General features: G+C 47.4%; 1 protein-coding gene across 1 annotated transcript in view; it reads right to left on the bottom strand.

The window, feature by feature from the left end:
• Positions 1–3944: 3944 nt before the first annotated feature.
• SPEF1 (sperm flagellar and cilia associated 1) overlaps positions 3945–18031 on the bottom strand; it is a 33191-nt gene continuing 19104 nt past the window's right edge. The window contains exons 5-7 of the mRNA XM_089662203.1: positions 12581–12650; positions 9927–10032; positions 3945–6426 (exon numbers count right to left, since the gene is read on the bottom strand). Coding sequence (XP_089518329.1) covers positions 6325–6426; positions 9927–10032; positions 12581–12650 — 278 coding nt within the window. The 3' untranslated portion in view covers positions 3945–6324. The remainder of the gene's footprint in view (positions 6427–9926; positions 10033–12580; positions 12651–18031) is intronic.

The raw sequence follows: 18031 nt of genomic DNA, 5'->3' as shown, positions 1-18031 counted from the left end.
TGCTGACTGCCTCAACCTCTGCCTGGACTCCAACTACTCTCTGGCCTCTTGCCTGCTCCAACCTCTACCTGAACCTGGAACCACTCTCTTGCCTGCTGCCTGCCTTGACCTCTGCCTGGACTCTCTGGCTTGTTGCCTGTCTTGACCTCTGCTTGGACTCCAACTACTCTCTGGCCTCTTGCCTGCATCAACCTCTACCAGAACCTGGAACCACTCTCTTGCCTGCTGCCTGCCTCGACCTCTGCCTGGACTCTCTGGCTTGTTGCCTGTCTTGACCTCTGCCTGGACTCTCTGGCTTGTTGCCTGTCTTGACCTCTGCCTGGACTCCAACTACTCTCTGGCCTGTTGCCTGCTCCAACCTCTACCTGGACCTGCAATCACTCTCTTGCCTGCTGCATGCCTTGGAGTCAGCTTGGACTCTAAGAATTCTCTTGCCTGCTGCCTACCTTGACCTTAGCCTGGGCTCCAACTACTCTCTGGCCTGCTGTCTGCCTTGACCTTTGCCTGGACTCCAACTGCTCTCTGACCTGCTGTCTGCCTCAACCTCTACTTGGACTGCAACTACTCTCAGGGCTGCTGCCTGCCTTGAACTCTGCCTGGACTCCAACTAATCTCTGGCCTGTTGCCTGCTCCAACCTCTACCTGGACCTGCAACTACTCTCTTGTCTGCTGCCTGCCTCAACCTCAATCTGGACCTGCAACTACTCTCTTGTCTGCTGCCTGCCTCAACCTCAATCTGGACCTGCAGCTACTCTCTTGTCTGCTGCCTGCCTCATCCTGGACCTGCAACTACTCTCATGTCTGCTGTCTGCCTCAACCTCTGTCTGGACTTCAATTACATTCTGGCCTGCTGCGTGCCTTGACCTCTGTCTGGACTTAAACTACTGTTTGGCCTGCTGACTGCCTTGAACCCTGTCTGGAATCCAACTACTCTCTGGCCTGCTGTCTGCCTCAGCCTTCAACTACTATTTTGCCTGTTGTTTACCTCGACTTCTGCCTGGACTCCAGCTACTCTCTTGCCTGCTCAACCTTTGCTCAGGTTCTGACCTTCTGCTACATTGCACCATTTCCAAAGCGTAGTCACACTGTGTCTCCAACTCCTTGGTGGGGTGATCCCAAGGGCCACAACCTTGCAGCAAGGTAGCTTAGGGAACACTAGGGTCAAAAGCCCATTTCTCATTGCACGGTGTTATGGTGAAGACCAAGCAAAAACTTCATAATAGACTCTATGACTTGGATGAGCCCACATCGCCTGTCAGGGGTGTCAATCCCAACACAGGGGTCCTCTTGTGGATGGAGTTTGGAAGGATCCATGAACAGCATTACTGTGTATGTAAAATCCCAGACTCCGTGTGTCCATCTAGATGTAAAGATGTTAGTGGGCAGGAGAAGCAGTAGACACAATGACTGGCTCCACCTTCCAGCAGCATTCCTATGCATGGTTAAGATGAGTAACCCCATAATACGCTCATATTGGGTCTCCTTAGCATCATTACAATGGGACTCACTCTTTCAATTGTAAAATATGCATTTTTCTAAGGGGGGACCCCTCTGGTAGAGCATCTTGTCCCCATGTTGATGAAGACAAGAGTCTCTTCCTTACAACCCTGATGATGGTTGTGGGGGGTCTGCAGGCAGGAGGCCTATAGGAATCTGAAACCCCCCTTTTAAGAGTAATAGGGCCCTGAAATTTGAGTTTGGGGTACTCATTCACACAAAATAAGGGAAAAATGTAAAAAAAAAAAAAAAAGACATTTTGACATGTTTTTGCTAAGCACAGTGCTCAAAACAGAGTGAAGACATATACAAAATCAGCAGAGGGATTCAGCCAATTGGACTCCACCTCAAACCAGAATAAAATGGATGGAGTCTTTCTTACCGCTAAGAAGCAGGCGTAAAAGATTCCTGCACCCGAAAAAAGGCTCTAAGTCATTAGTGATAATAATGGTTCCAGATGGCAGTTTTATTAATGTAATGCTCTGTACGTCCTTGTATGTTTCATGAGCTCCCGCTGGGCTCCCGTGGGAGCCCCACTGAGAGCCGGAGATCCCAGTGTCAAATGCAGCAATTAGTCGCTGTGTACAAAGAGGAGCCCCGCCGGGTGCTGTCTGGGTGATTTGATACAGTAAATGCAATGATTACAGGTCACACACAGATTCCTGCAGACAACCAGACAGCATATGTTGGAGTAAATTAGGGCTGATAGTAACAAAGGGTTAATATGGGAGATAAATAGGAACAAATTTTAATTAAAAAAAAACTTGTTTATAACTTTAAATAGTTAATTTAACTGACTTTATATGTTCATCCCTTTGATCTACAGAGGAATGAAACACAGTAGATACAAAAGTAACAGTGTTACTTTGTACAGTATCTATCTCTAGTCTGATAAATGTTTATAAACAACGTTACTTTGTATCTCTCTATCTCCAGCCTGATAAATATTTAGAAACGTTGCTTTGTATCTTTCTATCTCCCGTCTGATCAATGTTTATAAACAATGTTACTTTTTATCTCTCGATCTCCCATCTGATCAATGTTTATATACAATGTTACTTTGTATCTATCTATCTATCTATCTATCTATCTATCTATCTATCTATCTATCTATCTATCTATCTATCTATCTCCAGTCTGATAAATATTTATAAACGTTACTTTATATCTCTCTATCTCCCGTCTGATCAATGTTTATAAACAATGTTACTTTGTATCTCTCTATCTCTCATCTGATCAATGTTTATAAACAATGTTACTTTGAATCTCTTTATCTTCCATCTGATCAATGTTTATAAACAAACAATGTTACTTTATATCTCTCCATCTCCTTTCTGATCAATGTTTATAAACAGTGTTACTCCTGTCTATTCAGAGATCCAGTCCCACACCCCTTCATTTAGTTTCCCCTATGTTCACAAAGATCCAATCTCGTACCTCTTCATTTGCTTCTCATACCCCTAACTATTCAGGGATCCTGTCCCATACCCCGTCATCTAGTTCCTATAACCCCAACTCTACAGAGAGTCCCATATGCCTTCCTTTGGTTCCATTACCCTTAGCTCTACAGATATCATGTTTCATGTTTTCATTTAGTTCCCACACCCCTTACCTTATAGAGGTCCAGTTCTATATTCCTAACTCTGCAGAGATCCAGTCTCTTACTCATTCATTTGGTTCCCATACCCCTATTCAGAGATCCCGTCTCTTTATTTAGCTTCAATACCGCTAACTATTCAATGATCCAGTCCTTTATCCCTTATTTTGTTCCCATACTCCTAACCAGGGGCGGACTGACCATTTGGAGACTCGGGCACTGGGCCCGGGGTCAGTAGGGGGCCCCATGAGATGCCCCTGGTACCTTTTCATAGGCTTTTTTGGGTGTGGTTTGAGTGTGGGTGAGGAGACAGGGGCCCCATGATCCCCTGTTGCCCGGGGGCCCCATGAGTTGTCAGTCCACCCCTGCTCCTAACGACTATAGTTTTCTCCATTGGGTACCTACCTTTTCTAAGCTGGTTCAGTCACATGATCCTGCAGTCCTGGCTTCTCTGTATAAGGAAGCGCTCAACAACAGCTGTGAATTCTGGGAGTTGAAATTTCACCCATAGGCTCCCAAGGCCAAGCCATTCTCAGCACTCTCTCTTCTCCCCTGCAGCAGCTGCTCACTGCTCACTGACACAGGGGCGCTGGAGCTGCAAGATCATGTGACCAGACCATAGTGGTTTAAAAATAGGTAAGTACACAGATATGCAGGATAGGTAGGAAGAAAGGGGAGAGATTTTTTTTTTTTTTTTTTTTTAAGAATAGTTATTACTAGGCTTTTCTTCCACTTTAATGCAATCAGCAGTGAAATTCAGTCCAATAAAAGACTCTACAAACTTTGTATGGGTTTCTACATAAAGTGGATCGGAAACAACAGGAAATAAATATTTTCTGCAACAAAAATATTAAGAAAAACACTCAAATAAATATTTATTACCCAAATGATGTCTGAATTAACATGCTGATATACTGTACATCCAATACATACTGTACAAGCAATACATGAAGGCATTTTAGCCTGAGATTGCAGAAAATTATAGTTTACTGTACCTCTGGGATTGAGAAAATTAGCGCTCATATATGGGACATGTTTATACAATTCGGCCAATCCAGATACAATCGCCTCCCAGTGAATGTTGCAGGTGGTGAAGCCAAATGAACCGACCTTCAGCGGATCTGTGGGTGAATGTGCGCTCAGTATACAGTGAATGCAAGATGGGACTCCATGGGGAACCTGAATTGTCAGATCGGAGAATTGATTTTTAGAATGTCGACCTTGTGAAATTCAACGCTTTACCAGTACGGTGATTGTTAAATATAGAAGTATTTACCACTATTTCTACCACTCAGATTGGAAGATCTTGTAGAAATTAGTGAATATTCCAGAAGAGAGGGGTGAGAGGTCCCAAGACCTGCATAAAGAGGAGAGGGGTGAAAGGTTCCAAGACCTGCATACAGAGGAGAGGGGTGAGAGGTCCCAAGACCTGCATAAATTGGAGAGGGGTGAGAGGTCCCAAGACCTGCATAAAGAGGAGAGGGTTGAAAAGTCCCAAGACCTGCATACAGATGAGAGGGGTGAGAGGTCCCAAGACCTGCATAAAGAGGAGAGGGGTGAGAGGTCCCAAGACCTGCATAGAGAGGAGAGGGGTGAGAGGTCCCAAGACCTGCATAGAGAGGAGATGGGTGAGAGGTTCCAAGACCTGCATAAAGAGGAGAGGGGGTGAGAGGTCCCAAGACCTGCATAGAGAGGAGAGGAGTGAGAGCTCCCAAGACCTGCATACAGAGGAGAGGGGGTGAGAGGTCCCAAGACCTGCATAGAGAGGAGAGGGGTGAGAGGTCCCAAGACATGCATAAAGAAGAGAGGGGTGAGAGGTCCCAAGACCTGCATGCAGAGGAGAGGGGTGAGAGGTTCCAAGACCTGCATAAAGAGGAGAGGGGGTGAGAGGTCCCAAGGCCTGCATAGAGAGGAGAGGGGTGAGAGGTCCCAAGACATGCATAAAGAGGAGAGGGGTGAGAGGTCCCAAGACCTGCATAGAGAGGAGAGGGGTGAGAGGTCCCTAGACATGCATAAAGAGGAGAGGGGTGAGAGGTCCCAAGACCTGCATAGAGAGGAGAGGAGTGAGAGCTCCCAAGACCTGCATAGAGAGGAGAGGGGGTGAGAGGTCCCAAGACCTGCATAGAGAGGAGAGGGGGTGAGAGGTCCCAAGACCTGCATAGAGAGGAGAGGGGGTGAGAGGTCCCAAGACCTGCATAGAGAGGAGTGGGGTGAGAGGTCCCAAGACCTGCATAGAGAGGAGAGGGGGTGAGAGGTCCCAAGACCTGCATAGAGAAGAGAGGGGGTGAGAGGTCCCATGACCTGCATAGAGAGGAAATGGGTGAGAGGTCAGCAACAGCTATTGTTCATTATGAATTAGGTAATCAGTGAATCTAAGTCTGGATCATTTGTAAATATGTCCCTTTTGGAATCTAGAATCTAGAGATAGGGTAAAAGGGAGGAGAGATTGGTTGACCAAGTCACAGTGTGTGGTCCAACCAGTGCCAAGACAAGGTCATCTAGTGCTCAAGGTGAAGATGCCAAACTGTACCCCCTTCCTCTAATGTGGGCACCCGCCGTCATCTTCTACACCTGGGATCAATAATACTAGCACTACAGTGCCTCTTCTGCCTGTCCATTAGAGGGTGCAGCAAAAACAAAAGGCAGGAGGCTGGTTGACACACTCAGAGTGCTGGTACCCAAAGCAGACTGCACCCCCCCAATTACACCACTGGTGCAGGCAATCGCTCTCACCATCGGAGACATCACTGCTTGTTTGCTTAGGCTTTCCCTATCAGGTAGGGAGTCCCCCAGAAGAGGTGAGGGAAGGCACTCATCTCCATTGAATGTATTCTACAGGCTGCTGCCTTGTGGTCCTCCAAACACATAAAGATACTGCGCCCAGGGCAGCTGCCCCTCCTGCCCCCCAGTCCTAGATTTTTCTAGTTGGGGGCTCTGAATACAAAATAGCAAGACGTGGATGGAAAACAAAACCAAGTTCATTAGGTACATTAAAGGTTACTTCAGTTCTGCCTGGAGTTTACCTTCACACTTTTTGTGTTTAATGGCTATGATCATTAATTTAGAAAGGTTGATATTTAATTAAATAGCATATTTACACACACTTTACATCTCAGGACCATTTGTGTAAGAAAAACAATTAAATTGCAAATAAAATAAAAATATAAGATAGAAAATGCCAGAAGCATGGTACTGAGAATGCGGCTATCGCTTGTCATACATGTGAAGTATCATTTCTTCCCAGCCTCTTGCATTCGTCGGGTTAGGTCATCGATCCGGACGTTCTTCAGGTGGACAAGCTGCTCCAACCGCCGTAGCTTTGCCTGCAAAATCTGAAAAATTACCCAGTTTAATTATTCAGCCAACAAGCAATCTGTGATGGGGTAGCCTATAACCACTCATTCATTCAACTCCCTCCAACATTATTGTGTGGGGGGCCCTACCTTAAGCAGTAGTGTCCACAATATGAAATTAGTGCTGCATGGCAGTAGTCATGCCTGAGCACTAACTGCAGGTATTGGGACCTCTCACCCCCTCACCTCTTTATGCAGGTCTTGGGACCTCTCACCCCTCTCCTCTCTATGCAGGTCTTGGGACCTCTCACCCCTCTCCTCTTTATGCAGGTCTTGGGACCTCTCACCGCTCTCCTCTGTATGCAGGCCTTGTGACCTCTCACCGCTCTCATCTGTATGCAGGTCTTGTGACCTCTCACCCCTCTCCTCTTTATGTAGGTCTTGGGAGCTCTCACCCTTCTCCTCTGTGTGCAGTTTCTAGGATCCTCACCCCTCTCCTCTGTATGCAGGTCTTGGGAGCTTCACTTCTCTCCTCTGTATGCAGGTCTTGGGAGCTCTCACCACTCTCCTCTGTATGCAGGTCTTGGGAGCTTCACTTCTCTCCTCTGTATGCAGGTCTTGGGACCTCTCACCCCTCTTCTCTGTATGCAGGTCTTGGAAGCTTCACTTCTCTCCTCTGTATGCAGGTCTTGGGACCTCTCACCCCTCTTCTCTTTCTGCAGGTCTTGGGAGCTCTCACCCTTCTCCTCTATGTGCAGTTTCTAGGACCCTCACCCCTCTCCTCTGTATGCAGGTTTTGGGAGCTTCACTTCTCTCCTCTGTATGCAGGTCTTGGGAGCTTCACTCCTCTCCTCTGTATGCACTAACCCTAGGTTCACATGTGTGTGGGTGGTGCCGCTGCGGATCTGCACAAAAATCTGTGCAGCTGCACCACCCGCACAGAAGAATGCGGACCAGCGGGCAGGTGCCATTAATTCTAATGTCACGCCGCCTGCATTGGAAATCACAACCGTACTGAGAACCGAGGTTCCCGTGTGGGCTGTGGTTTCAAAAGACGTGCAGGGACTTCTTCCCTGTGTGTCACGGGGCACGGGAGTCCATTCAAATGAATGGGCTCTTGTGCCTGCGCATGGCCGCATATACGTCAACCAGGGGTAAGTGATTGTTCTAATTGCTGAAGGTTTTCCCTAAGCACCGTGTTATTTTTGCTTTTGCCTGCTGTTGGGGGGTGTCACTGGCAAGAGTGTAAGAGGATCCAATATCCTAAGTTACAAAAGTTACAAATATTTATGTCTCCCTGGCCAACTACTAGGTGGTTTATTGCCAGGGGTGCATGTTGGGGGACGATACAAATGTAGCACCCTCCTAGATAGGTGCTACATTAGGCAAATTTAGTTCCTGGCTCACTGTAATCATTGTGGCTGCATGTGATTAGTTAGGTTTGCTCTGTGTTGCACTGGCTGCAGGGCTGTTTCCTCCCTGTCTGGCTGGAAATGTTCTAGAAGATAAAGGGCTGTGAAAGTCAAATTGGCAGCTGAATATTTATGCAGCCCTGGCCAATCCCTGGTGTAAGTTACCCAGATGGTGGCTGGGAGTGTGAATAAATACTCTAAAACCTGGAACAGAAGTGTCTTGTGCCTGAAGAGGAGATCACATCCAAGGGCGCTGCTTGCCCTCTAGGTACTTTTGCCAAGGGCCTGTAGTTCATAGATACCTCAGCTGGGCTAGCGGGAGGGCCTAGGGTGCTGAAAGTTGCTTTAGTTGAAAGAGGGGCTTTTGTCTGGAGATCTAGTTTGGTATCACTGGAAGAAAGTCCCTGGAAGATATTGGAAGGAGGCAACCAACTACTTAAGGACATAGTGAGTACAGAATGGCGAAAGGGACTTTGTGCTGTTTGCCATCCCTCGGGTGTCTGGTGTCCTGAAGAGCTCAGTCTATTTAGTGAAAGGCCTCTGCTAAGATCTCTAAGAAGAAGATTTATATCCTCAAGTTGCTACTACAAAGCTCAGTCCATCATCCACTCATACAAGGACCTGGCTTTTAGTTATAAAGATGAAATTTTAGGAACTCAGTTTGCAAAGTACACCGTATTCCCAAATGTTTGCGAACCTCTGATCATCACACCTATGTGGGCTTGTTAGACATCACATTCCAAAACCATGGACATTAATATAGGGTTGGTCTCCTCTTTGTGACTTTAACAGCCTCCACTACTCTGGGAAGGTTTTCTACAAGATTTTGCAGTGTGTGTCTGTGATGGAGGACCCTTGGTGCAAAAATGTCTTTATTGCACCATTCAACAGGTAGGGAGGTTACAAAAGTAGACCCAAAGAGAGGCAACCTGGGTACAGCAACAGAGTCAGGGAGCAAAATTACAGGGTGGTAGGCAGCCACCCAAAGGGGTAAGTCCAGGTCCCTGACCAAAGAGATTTCTCACAGTCAGGGTGCTGGTTCTGGGAAAAAGGAACAGAGCATGGGTGGCCTCGCTGCAGCTTCAGGTCTACACAAGAAGCCCAATCGCAAGGGAGAAGAATTCTGACACATGTCCCCTGGCTCTGATAATTATACTTCAGTCAGGTCGTGATCCTGCTTAGCATTAGATTGCCCTGGCAACATGCTCTGCCCCCTACTGTGCAGCCACATCAGGAGCATGGTTAGGGGTGAGCTCCTTGTCTCTGATGGGACATAGCAACGGAAAGACAGTGAGTCATGCCAACCAGAGCTCTGGAACCTGGAGGGAGGCAGTCTGCAGCCATTAGGAGAAAATCTACATGCTATCCCCAGCAGGGGGTCAGACACGGGTGAGGAGAGGCAGCAACTGTATGTGAGGTGTTGGGCTCAGAATACATAACTCCCCGCATGTAGGTTTGTGGAGAAGTGGGAGCCGGGCGCCCCTTGACAGTGCCCATTTGTGAGGTCAGGTACTGATGTTGGAGGAGGAGATTTAGATCAAAGTCTGCATTCCAACTCATCCCAAAGGTTTTCCGTAGGGTTGAGGTCAGGGCTCTGTGCTGACCATTCAAGTTCCTTCACACCAAACAGGTCAAACCATGTCTTTATGGAGCTGGCTTTGTGCACAGGGGCACAGTCATGCAAGAACAGAAAAGACATAAAAGAATAGTAGCTGGATAACATAGTGCTAAGGGACTCCAGAGGAACTAAATAGACTGAGATCTCCCGCTATACAACCTGGATTGGGTGGTGAAGACTATGCAGCCCTCTTAAGACCAGGGATGAACAAAAAACTGACCCAATTCCCCCATCCATACATTCAATGTGGATGGGGGAATCACTCTCACTGAGCTATTGTGTTCAAATGGTGGGTAGACCATCAGAATACAGTGATCAGCGCTATCGGCTTTAGAACCATTTTGATATGGTCCTTTCTCTGGTAGGTGGGGAGTGTGTTCCTCTTCTGTGTCACTCAGGACTAGTTTTACCATATCAGTCTGCAGTCTGTAGGGAGGTCCCGCTTTTGCATTTTTTGCAAAATTTGTGATACAAAACAAGGCACGGAGAATGCTGGGAATTGTTCTTACCTGGATGTTTTCCTGGGCTTCCAGTAGTGCTTGCTCCTTTTCTGCCAGCTGTATGCGGAGACTGGCATCAGCGTTGGCTGCCTGAGCGTATCCCTGATGCTGCTTGCTGGGAACACAGGGTGGAAACAAAGGGTGGAAATATGAATTGGGAAGGCTGTTGTATTACTTGAATGGGTGGGGTAATAGCAAGATGAGTAACATCCTATAGAAGCTATTCTCAACATCCTATTCTGTCCATTCTAGTCAACGTTCTATATGTGAGTTTGTGGATTCTTGCACACATACAGAGTTCACCTCAGACTGCGTGAAACCAGTTAAATCCAACTTCTCCTCTGTGTGCAGGTCTTGGGACCTCTCATCCTTTTCCTCTGAATTTAGGCTTTGGATCCTCTCATCCCTTTCCTCTGTATGCTGCTCCTGAAACCCCTCACCCATCTTCTCTTTATGTAGGTCTAGGGACCTCTTACCCATCTCCACTATGTTTGCAGGCCTTGTGATCTCTCACCCCTCTCCTCTGTATGCAGGCCTTGTGACCTCTCACTGCCTCGCCTCTTTATGCAGGTCTTGTGACCTCTCACCCATCTCCTCTTTATGCAGGTCTTGTGACCTCTCACCCATCTCCTCTTTATGCAGGTCTTGGGACCTCTCACCGCTCTCCTCTTTATGCAGGCCTTGTGACCTCTCAACGCTGTCCTCTGTATGCAGGCCTTGTGACCTCTCACCCCTCTCCTCTGTATGCAGGCCTTGTGACCTCTCACCCCTCTCCTCTATATGCAGGTCTTGGGATTTCTCACCCCTCTTCTCTTTTTGCACGTATTGGTACCTCTCACCCCCTCGCCTCTTTATGCAGGTCTTGGGACCTCTCACCCCTCTCCTCTTTATACAGGTCTTGGGACCTCTCACCCCTCTCCTCTTTATACAGGTCTTGGGACCTCTCACCCCTCTCATCTTTATGTAGGTCTTGGGAGCTCTCACCCCTCTCCTCTGTGTGCAGTTTCTAGGACCCTCACCCCTCTCCTCTGTAAGCAGGTCTTGGGAGCTTCACTTCTCTCCTCTGTATGCAGGTCTTGGGAGCTTCACTTCTCTCCTCTGTATGCAGGTCTTGGGAGCTTCACTTCTCTCCTCTGTATGCAGGTCTTGGGACCTCTCACCCCTCTTCTCTTTGTGCAGGTCTCAGGACCTCTCACCCCTCTCCTCTGTGTGCAGTTTCTAGGACCCCTCACCCCTCTCCTCTGTATGCAGGTCTTGGGAGCCTTCACTCCTCTCCTCTGTATGCAGGTCTTGGGAGCTCTCACTCCTCTCCTCTCTATGCAGGTCTTGGGAGCCTTCACTCCTCTCCTCTGTATGCAGGGCTTGGGAGCTCTCACCCCTCTCCTCTGTATGCAGGCCATGGGAGCTCTCACTCTTCTCCTCTGTATGCAGGTCTTGGGAGCTCTCACTCATCTCCTCTCTATGCAGGTCTTGGGAGCCGTCACCCCTCTCCTCTGTATGCAGGTCTTGGGAGCTCTCACCCCTCTCCTCTGTATGCAGGTCTTGGGAGCTCTCACCCCTCTACTCTGTATGCAGGTCTTGGGGAATCTCACCCCTCTTCTCTGTATGCAGCTCCTGAAAAATCTCACCTCCCTCTCCTCTGTTTGCAGGTCTTTGGTCCAAACACAAGTTTGGACCGAACATAGGTTATTTGGGAATTCATCTGAATGTCACATTTTAGCCCATTCAGTGGGAGCCAAACATCATATATAGTAGCAGGCTTTTCTCCCATTACTACTGTATATATGACAACCTCCTTCTGTCAGTGGTTGTCAATGGCATCTTTAGCAACCAATGATGTCACCTGGCCCTATGTATTTACTGGCCTGGAATCCCTGGCCGTGTATATGAAACTGAATAACTAAAAAAATGTGGGGTTCCCCTCATAATGCAAGAGAACCCTTAAAAAAAACAATGATGCGAGATTCCCCCTCAAATTCTGTACCAGACCCTTTTGGCTTAAATTCCCCTTCCAGAAATCCACACCGGATCCCTATCTGAGCATGCAGCATGGGGTTCCCCCTAAAATCCACAGCAGACCCCATGGTCTGGAATACAATTTGGAGGGGACCTCACACCTTTTTTTTTTGTGTGGAGCCCCCCTTAAAAATCAAACCAGACCTGACGGACTTGGTATTAATTGGGGAGGGTGGACCCTCATGCATTTTTTTCAGTGTATTGGAATTCCTGTCAACATTTAAATCAGGCCTTCATCTAGGATGAGGGACTCAAATAGATTAATGGAATGCCAAGATACTCTGTTTACAAACAGAAGTGCGTGGAGGTTGTCATTAACTGGTATTTTGAAATGTAACTAAAGGCAAATCCATTCTTTTTTCATTTTGGATAGATTAAAGAAGAGTCAATGTTAAATGCCGTAAGTGTCCCCTTGGGGTGATTTCTTTTCACTTCCTGTCCCATAGCTAAAACAGGAAATGAGAGGAAATCTCTCCAAAGTGAGGCAATCCCAGCGTGTCACCGGGGTCCCCATTGGGAAATTTCCCCTCTTTTATTGTTCTGGAGACAACTCAAAACTACTTACATAAAATATGGAAAAGTAACATTTCACCCAGCAATTGGCCCAGTCCAAGTTGGACCTGATTTTGTTCACCTTTAACACTCACCTGCCATGTTCACCCTTTGGAGCTGCTCGGGGGCTCTCCATACCATTACTCTTCTGCTTTGTAGAGTAACCTGAGACAGAGAGAGGTTAATTAAAATCTATCTATCCATCCAGTCATTTCCGACCCTTGGCGATTGCATGGACCGTCACTCGTAAGCGACTTTTTCCATGTATTCTCTTAGCAATTATTTTTACAGGGTAGGTTGCCAGGTCTTTCCCCAACCCCACCATGCAGGAGAACTCGCATGGCCAGGGATGAAACTAGGACAATTTTTAAACAGGAGATAATTAACCTACCAGCATGTCTTTGGAATGTGGGAGGAAACCAGAGTACCTAGAGGAAACCCACGCGAACACATGCAAACTCCATGCAGGAGGCGCCATGGTCGGGAATCGAACCCCTGACCCAATTACTGGAAGGCAGAAGTGCTAACCACTAAGCCACTGTGCCGCCCAATTAAAATTAAAATAAACTTTATTAATAAAAAAACTCAGGACAGAATTCCACAGCGCCTAGCCTCCCTTGGCCAGCAAACTTATGCAGTAGGTCTCCTGCTGAGCTGGGACACTTACCTACAGCCCTCATCTACATTCACTCCTCTGCTTTAGAGTAACATGATGTTTGGTTTGCAGCAAATCTGGTCTGGGGCTGACCCCCACACAAAACCCTCCGTCACCCAAAGCATAAAACATACCCTAAACCCTTATCCATGATAGAAACCCCTGGAACATAACTACCCCCTAACACTTAATCTGAACCCCTACACTAAATCTGAATCCTAATGCTTAAACTGAGACTAAAGCTGGCCAAACATTATACAATTTTCTTTTACATTTAACAAAACCATACAATATGAGTTCAAACCTAAACACTTTCAATTTGTATGCAGACAGGCCCTTTCACTACATAGTTGAAGGTAAATCTAAAGGAAATTGAACAAGTAAATTGCATAATGTGTGGCCAGCTTAACACCCATAGAGGGGCGGACTGACAACTCATGGGGCCCCCTGGCAATAGGGGATCATGGGGCCCCTGTGTTCCTGCCCAAACTCAAAAAAACCCATGAAAAAGGTATCAGGGGCATCTCATGGGGCCCCCTACTAACCCCGAGCCCTCGAGCAGTGCCCGAGTTTCCAAATGGTCAGTCCGCCTCTGCCCCCAAAACGTAACCAACCACAATCCTTATCTTGAATTAGGTTTTACCCTTAACCTTCAAGTGTTATTTACCCAATAAAACTAAATCTACTTCCAAAAACCTAACCTCTTGCTTTACTTTCAAAAATCTATGCATCTTTAATATTAACTCTATGCATCTTCTTTAGATCTTGACCTGAAGTCAAAAGGAGTGTCTGTGGCCCTTTGTGGCCCTCTGTTTTTTTTCCTGTCCCCATGGGGAATCTCTCTTTTGGAGAACACTCACCGCTCCGTAGACTGGCTTTGGCTGGTCCCTAAGGAGTAGAGGTTTACTGGTTTTGGCCAAGTGGACAAGATTACTTTGCCTTTTTACCAAGATCATGTGTAGTGTCTGTTCTAATCAGATTTGAAGAACAGAATGCTGGCGTCTCTTTAAGATGGGGGGGGAGTGTTGATTTGGGTGCTGGTTAGTAGTAAGGTGGGTACTGTGACAAGGATCCTTTCCTCCCGGGTTGAATCTAACCTTGTGCACCAGGCTTGTCCCCAGTTGTAAGCAGACCCTCCCTAAGTGCTAAAACCTGATAGGAATGGAGATGCACTTGTCTGGCCAGGAGCTAGCAGGGCAGAGAGCCCATGGTGTCAGTGGACCCTGGGACTGGCAATCGAGAAGTGCTTTAAGTATCACTACAGGTTTGGGACCCCAGTGTGAGAAAAAGCTATTTTTCTGCATTGAACCTAATGGGTTAAGCCTCTTAGCCAAAACTGGGGCAATTTTTGTTACCAGACTGCAATGTCTAGCCATTGTTTTGCACATCGGTATATCATGTACTAATTTGTTTGAGTCTTTTCTACTCAGGATGGTAGGGTGTAGGTTTTTGGGCCTAACCTGAAATCTTTGGGGAATATATGTGGTCCTTAGGTTCCTTCCTCTCCTACCTTGGAGAGACTCTGTTCAGGACAGCTCCTAACCTACAGTGCCTTGAAAAATATTCATACCGCTTGAAATTTTTCACATTTTGTCATGTTACAACCAAAAACATAAATGTATTTTATTGGGATTTTAGGTGATAGACCAACACAAAGTGGCACATAATTGTGAAGTGGAAGGAAAATCATAAAGGGTTGGCAACATTTTGTACAAATTTTCTGAAAAGTGTGGCGTGCATTTCTATTCGGCCCCCTTTATTCCGATACCCCTAACTAAAATCTAGTGGATTTATCTAGTGGTAATTAGTAAACAGAGTCCACCTTGTGTGTAGTTTAATCTCAGTATAAATACAGCTGTTCTGTGGAGCCCTTAGAGGTTTGTTAACCCCTTCACGCCGGCGCCTCCTGGCCCTTTAAGAGTTTCAGAAGCCGGGAGGCGGGACGGGCGGGGTTTAGGGATCATGTGACCGCCGTGACACGTCGTCACGGCGGTCACATGATCGGGAAAGGTCCCGATCGAAAGAGGAGACCGGGACTTTTCTGTGAGCACCGGAAATGTGTGTTGGGAGCGCGCAGGGCGCGCGCTCTCAGCACATATGTTTTTTTTTAATAGAACGCAAATGTGCGGCCGCTCTGCGTCTAGGCCTAGACGCCGGGAGGCTGCACATTTGTGTGCGGCCGGCGTGAAGAGGTTAAAGAACATTAGTGAACCAACAGCATCATGAAGTCCAATGAACACAACAGACAGGTCAGGGATAAAGTTGTGGAGAAGTTTAAAGCAGGAAGAAGGGACCCCCCCCCTTCGAAGTGCGTCAGTTGACCCTCAGAGCTCTGAGGAAGAAGAGACCCCCCATTCGCACGTGTCTCCTAACCCAGTGTTTCGTACTTGGATGTTAAATGCCTTTTATATTGCTACTCTTGTGAGTATATCTCTTTATTAATACATTTATTGCCTACTGAGGTAATGCGCAAGGTTGGTGCGTTCTGTTTTTGTTCTCTACCATTGCACTACACTTCCTCCAGGGATCTTGCAACCCAGGGAGTCAGGGAAGGGTCCTCATTGGGAAGGGACCATATGACACACCCTATTGCACTTTTTTGGTTCATTTGGTTCCCCCTCCTCCTCAAAAAACTACACTCTCTTGGCCTCAGAGACTCCGCTCTCTCCTGGCTCTCTTCCTATCTATCACAGCGCTCCTTCAGTGTTACCTATAACGCTGCCACCTCCTCTTCACTCCCCCTCTCTGTTGGGGTCCCTCAAGGTTCTGTCCTTGGGCCCCTTCTCTTCTCCATCTACACCTCCTCCCTTGGCCAATTGATACATTCCAATGGCTTCAACCACCATCTCTATGCCGACGACACACAAATCTATCTCTCTACCCCTCACCTCACCCCTTCAGTCTCCACCTGTATCACCTACTGAGCGACATATCGGATTGGATGTCACTCCACTTCCTCAAACTAAATCTTTCCAAAACTGAGCTCCTAGTATTCCCCCCTGCCCGTGCCCCCCCCCCCCCCGACTTCTCCATCAAGACCATCAACACCACCATCAGTCCCACCCCTCAAGCCAGAGTACTAGGTGTAATCCTAGACTCCAATCTGTCCTTCCAGCCCCAGGTCCAATCGCTGACAAACTCATGTAGACTTCACCTCCGCAACATCTCCAAAATACGTCCATTCCTTACCCCGGAAACCACTAAGCAACTCACTCACTCCCTTATCATATCACGACTTGCTATTGTAACTCCCTCCTCATCGGTTTACCTCACCGCAGGCTATCCCCGCTTCAGTCTATCCTGAATGCTGTGGCCAGACTCATCCGCCTTACTAACACTCCATATCTGCCACCCCTCTCTGCCAAACCCTCCACTGGCTTCCGATTGCCCAATGGATAAAATTCAAAACGCTAACACTGACGTATAAAGCTGTTCATAATACTGCCCCAAACTACATCACTGATCTTGTCTCCAAATACCACCCAAAACGCACACTCCGCTCCTTACAAGACCTCCTACTCTCTAGCTCCCTGGTCTCATCCTCCCATGCTCGTCTCCAGGACTTCTCCAGGGCTTCCCCCATCCTCTGGAACTCCCCACCCCAATCCATCAGACTATCACCTACTCTGCTCACCTTTAGGCGCACCCTGAAAACCCATCTCTTCAGGGAAGCCTACTCCACCCCCTGCTAATTGCCGACCTCCTCCACTCTTCCTATCACTCCATCCCCCACAGCTATTTCCTCCTGTACCACTAGCCCCTCCCTCCTAGATTGTAAGCTCCAAGGAGCAGGGCCCTCGAACCCCTCGTGTATTGTATTGTATTGTTACTGTACTGTCTCGTGTACTGTCTCCCCCCATAATGTAAAGCACTGAGCAAACTGTCGGCGCTATATAAATCCTGTATAATAATAGTAATAATAATAATTTTGGTGCTTGTTTTTGTGCACCACACCACAAGCTCAAAAAACAAAAAAAAACAAAGAGGTTTGCTCTTGTAAGGATTCTTGTGCAGCGGGGAGTCCAGGAATTTGCTCTCCAGGGCTTCCCCCATCCTCTGGAACTCCCTACCCCAATCCATCAGACTATCACCTACTCTGCTCACCTTTAGGCGCACCCTGAAAACCCATCTCTTCAGGGAAGCCTACTCCACCCCCTGCTAATTGCCGACCTCCTCCACTCTTCCTATCACTCCATCCCCCACAGCTATTTCCTCCTGTACCACTAGCCCCTCCCTCCTAGATTGTAAGCTCCAAGGAGCAGGGCCCTCGAACCCCTCGTGTATTGTATTGTATTGTTACTGTACTGTCTCATGTACTGTCTCCCCCCATAATGTAAAGCACTGAGCAAACTGTTGGTGCTATATAAATCCTGTATAATAATAGTAATAATAATAATTTTGGTGCTTGTTTTTGTGCACCACACCACAAGCTCAAAAAAAAAAAGAGGTTTGCTCTTGTAAGGATTCTTGTGCAGCGGGGAGTCCAGGAATTTGCTCTCCAGGGCTTCCCCCATCCTCTGGAACTCCCTACCCCAATCCATCAGACTATCACCTACTCTGCTCACCTTTAGGCGCACTCTGAAAACCCATCTCTTAAGGGAAGCCTACCCCACCCCCTGCTAATTGCCGACCTCCTCCACTCTTCCTACCACTCCATCCCCCACAGCTATTTCCTCCCGTACCACTATCCCCTCCCTCCTAGATTGTAAGCTCCAAGGAGCAGGGCCCTCAATCCCCTCATGTTTTGAATCGTATTGTTACTGTACTGTCTCGTGTACTGTCTCCCCCAATAATATAAAGCGCTGAGCAAACTGTAGGCGCTATATAAATCCTGTATAATAATAATAATTTTGGTGCTTGTTGTTGTGCACCACACCACAAGCTCAAAAAA

Source organism: Staurois parvus, unplaced genomic scaffold (assembly GCF_062004578.1).
Source record: "Staurois parvus isolate SC_StPar_1 unplaced genomic scaffold, SC_StPar_1.0 ptg001437l, whole genome shotgun sequence".
Lineage (NCBI taxonomy): Eukaryota > Metazoa > Chordata > Amphibia > Anura > Ranidae > Staurois > Staurois parvus.
Note: the sequence above shows the minus strand (reverse complement) of the source record. Positions and strands in the feature narration are given on the sequence as shown.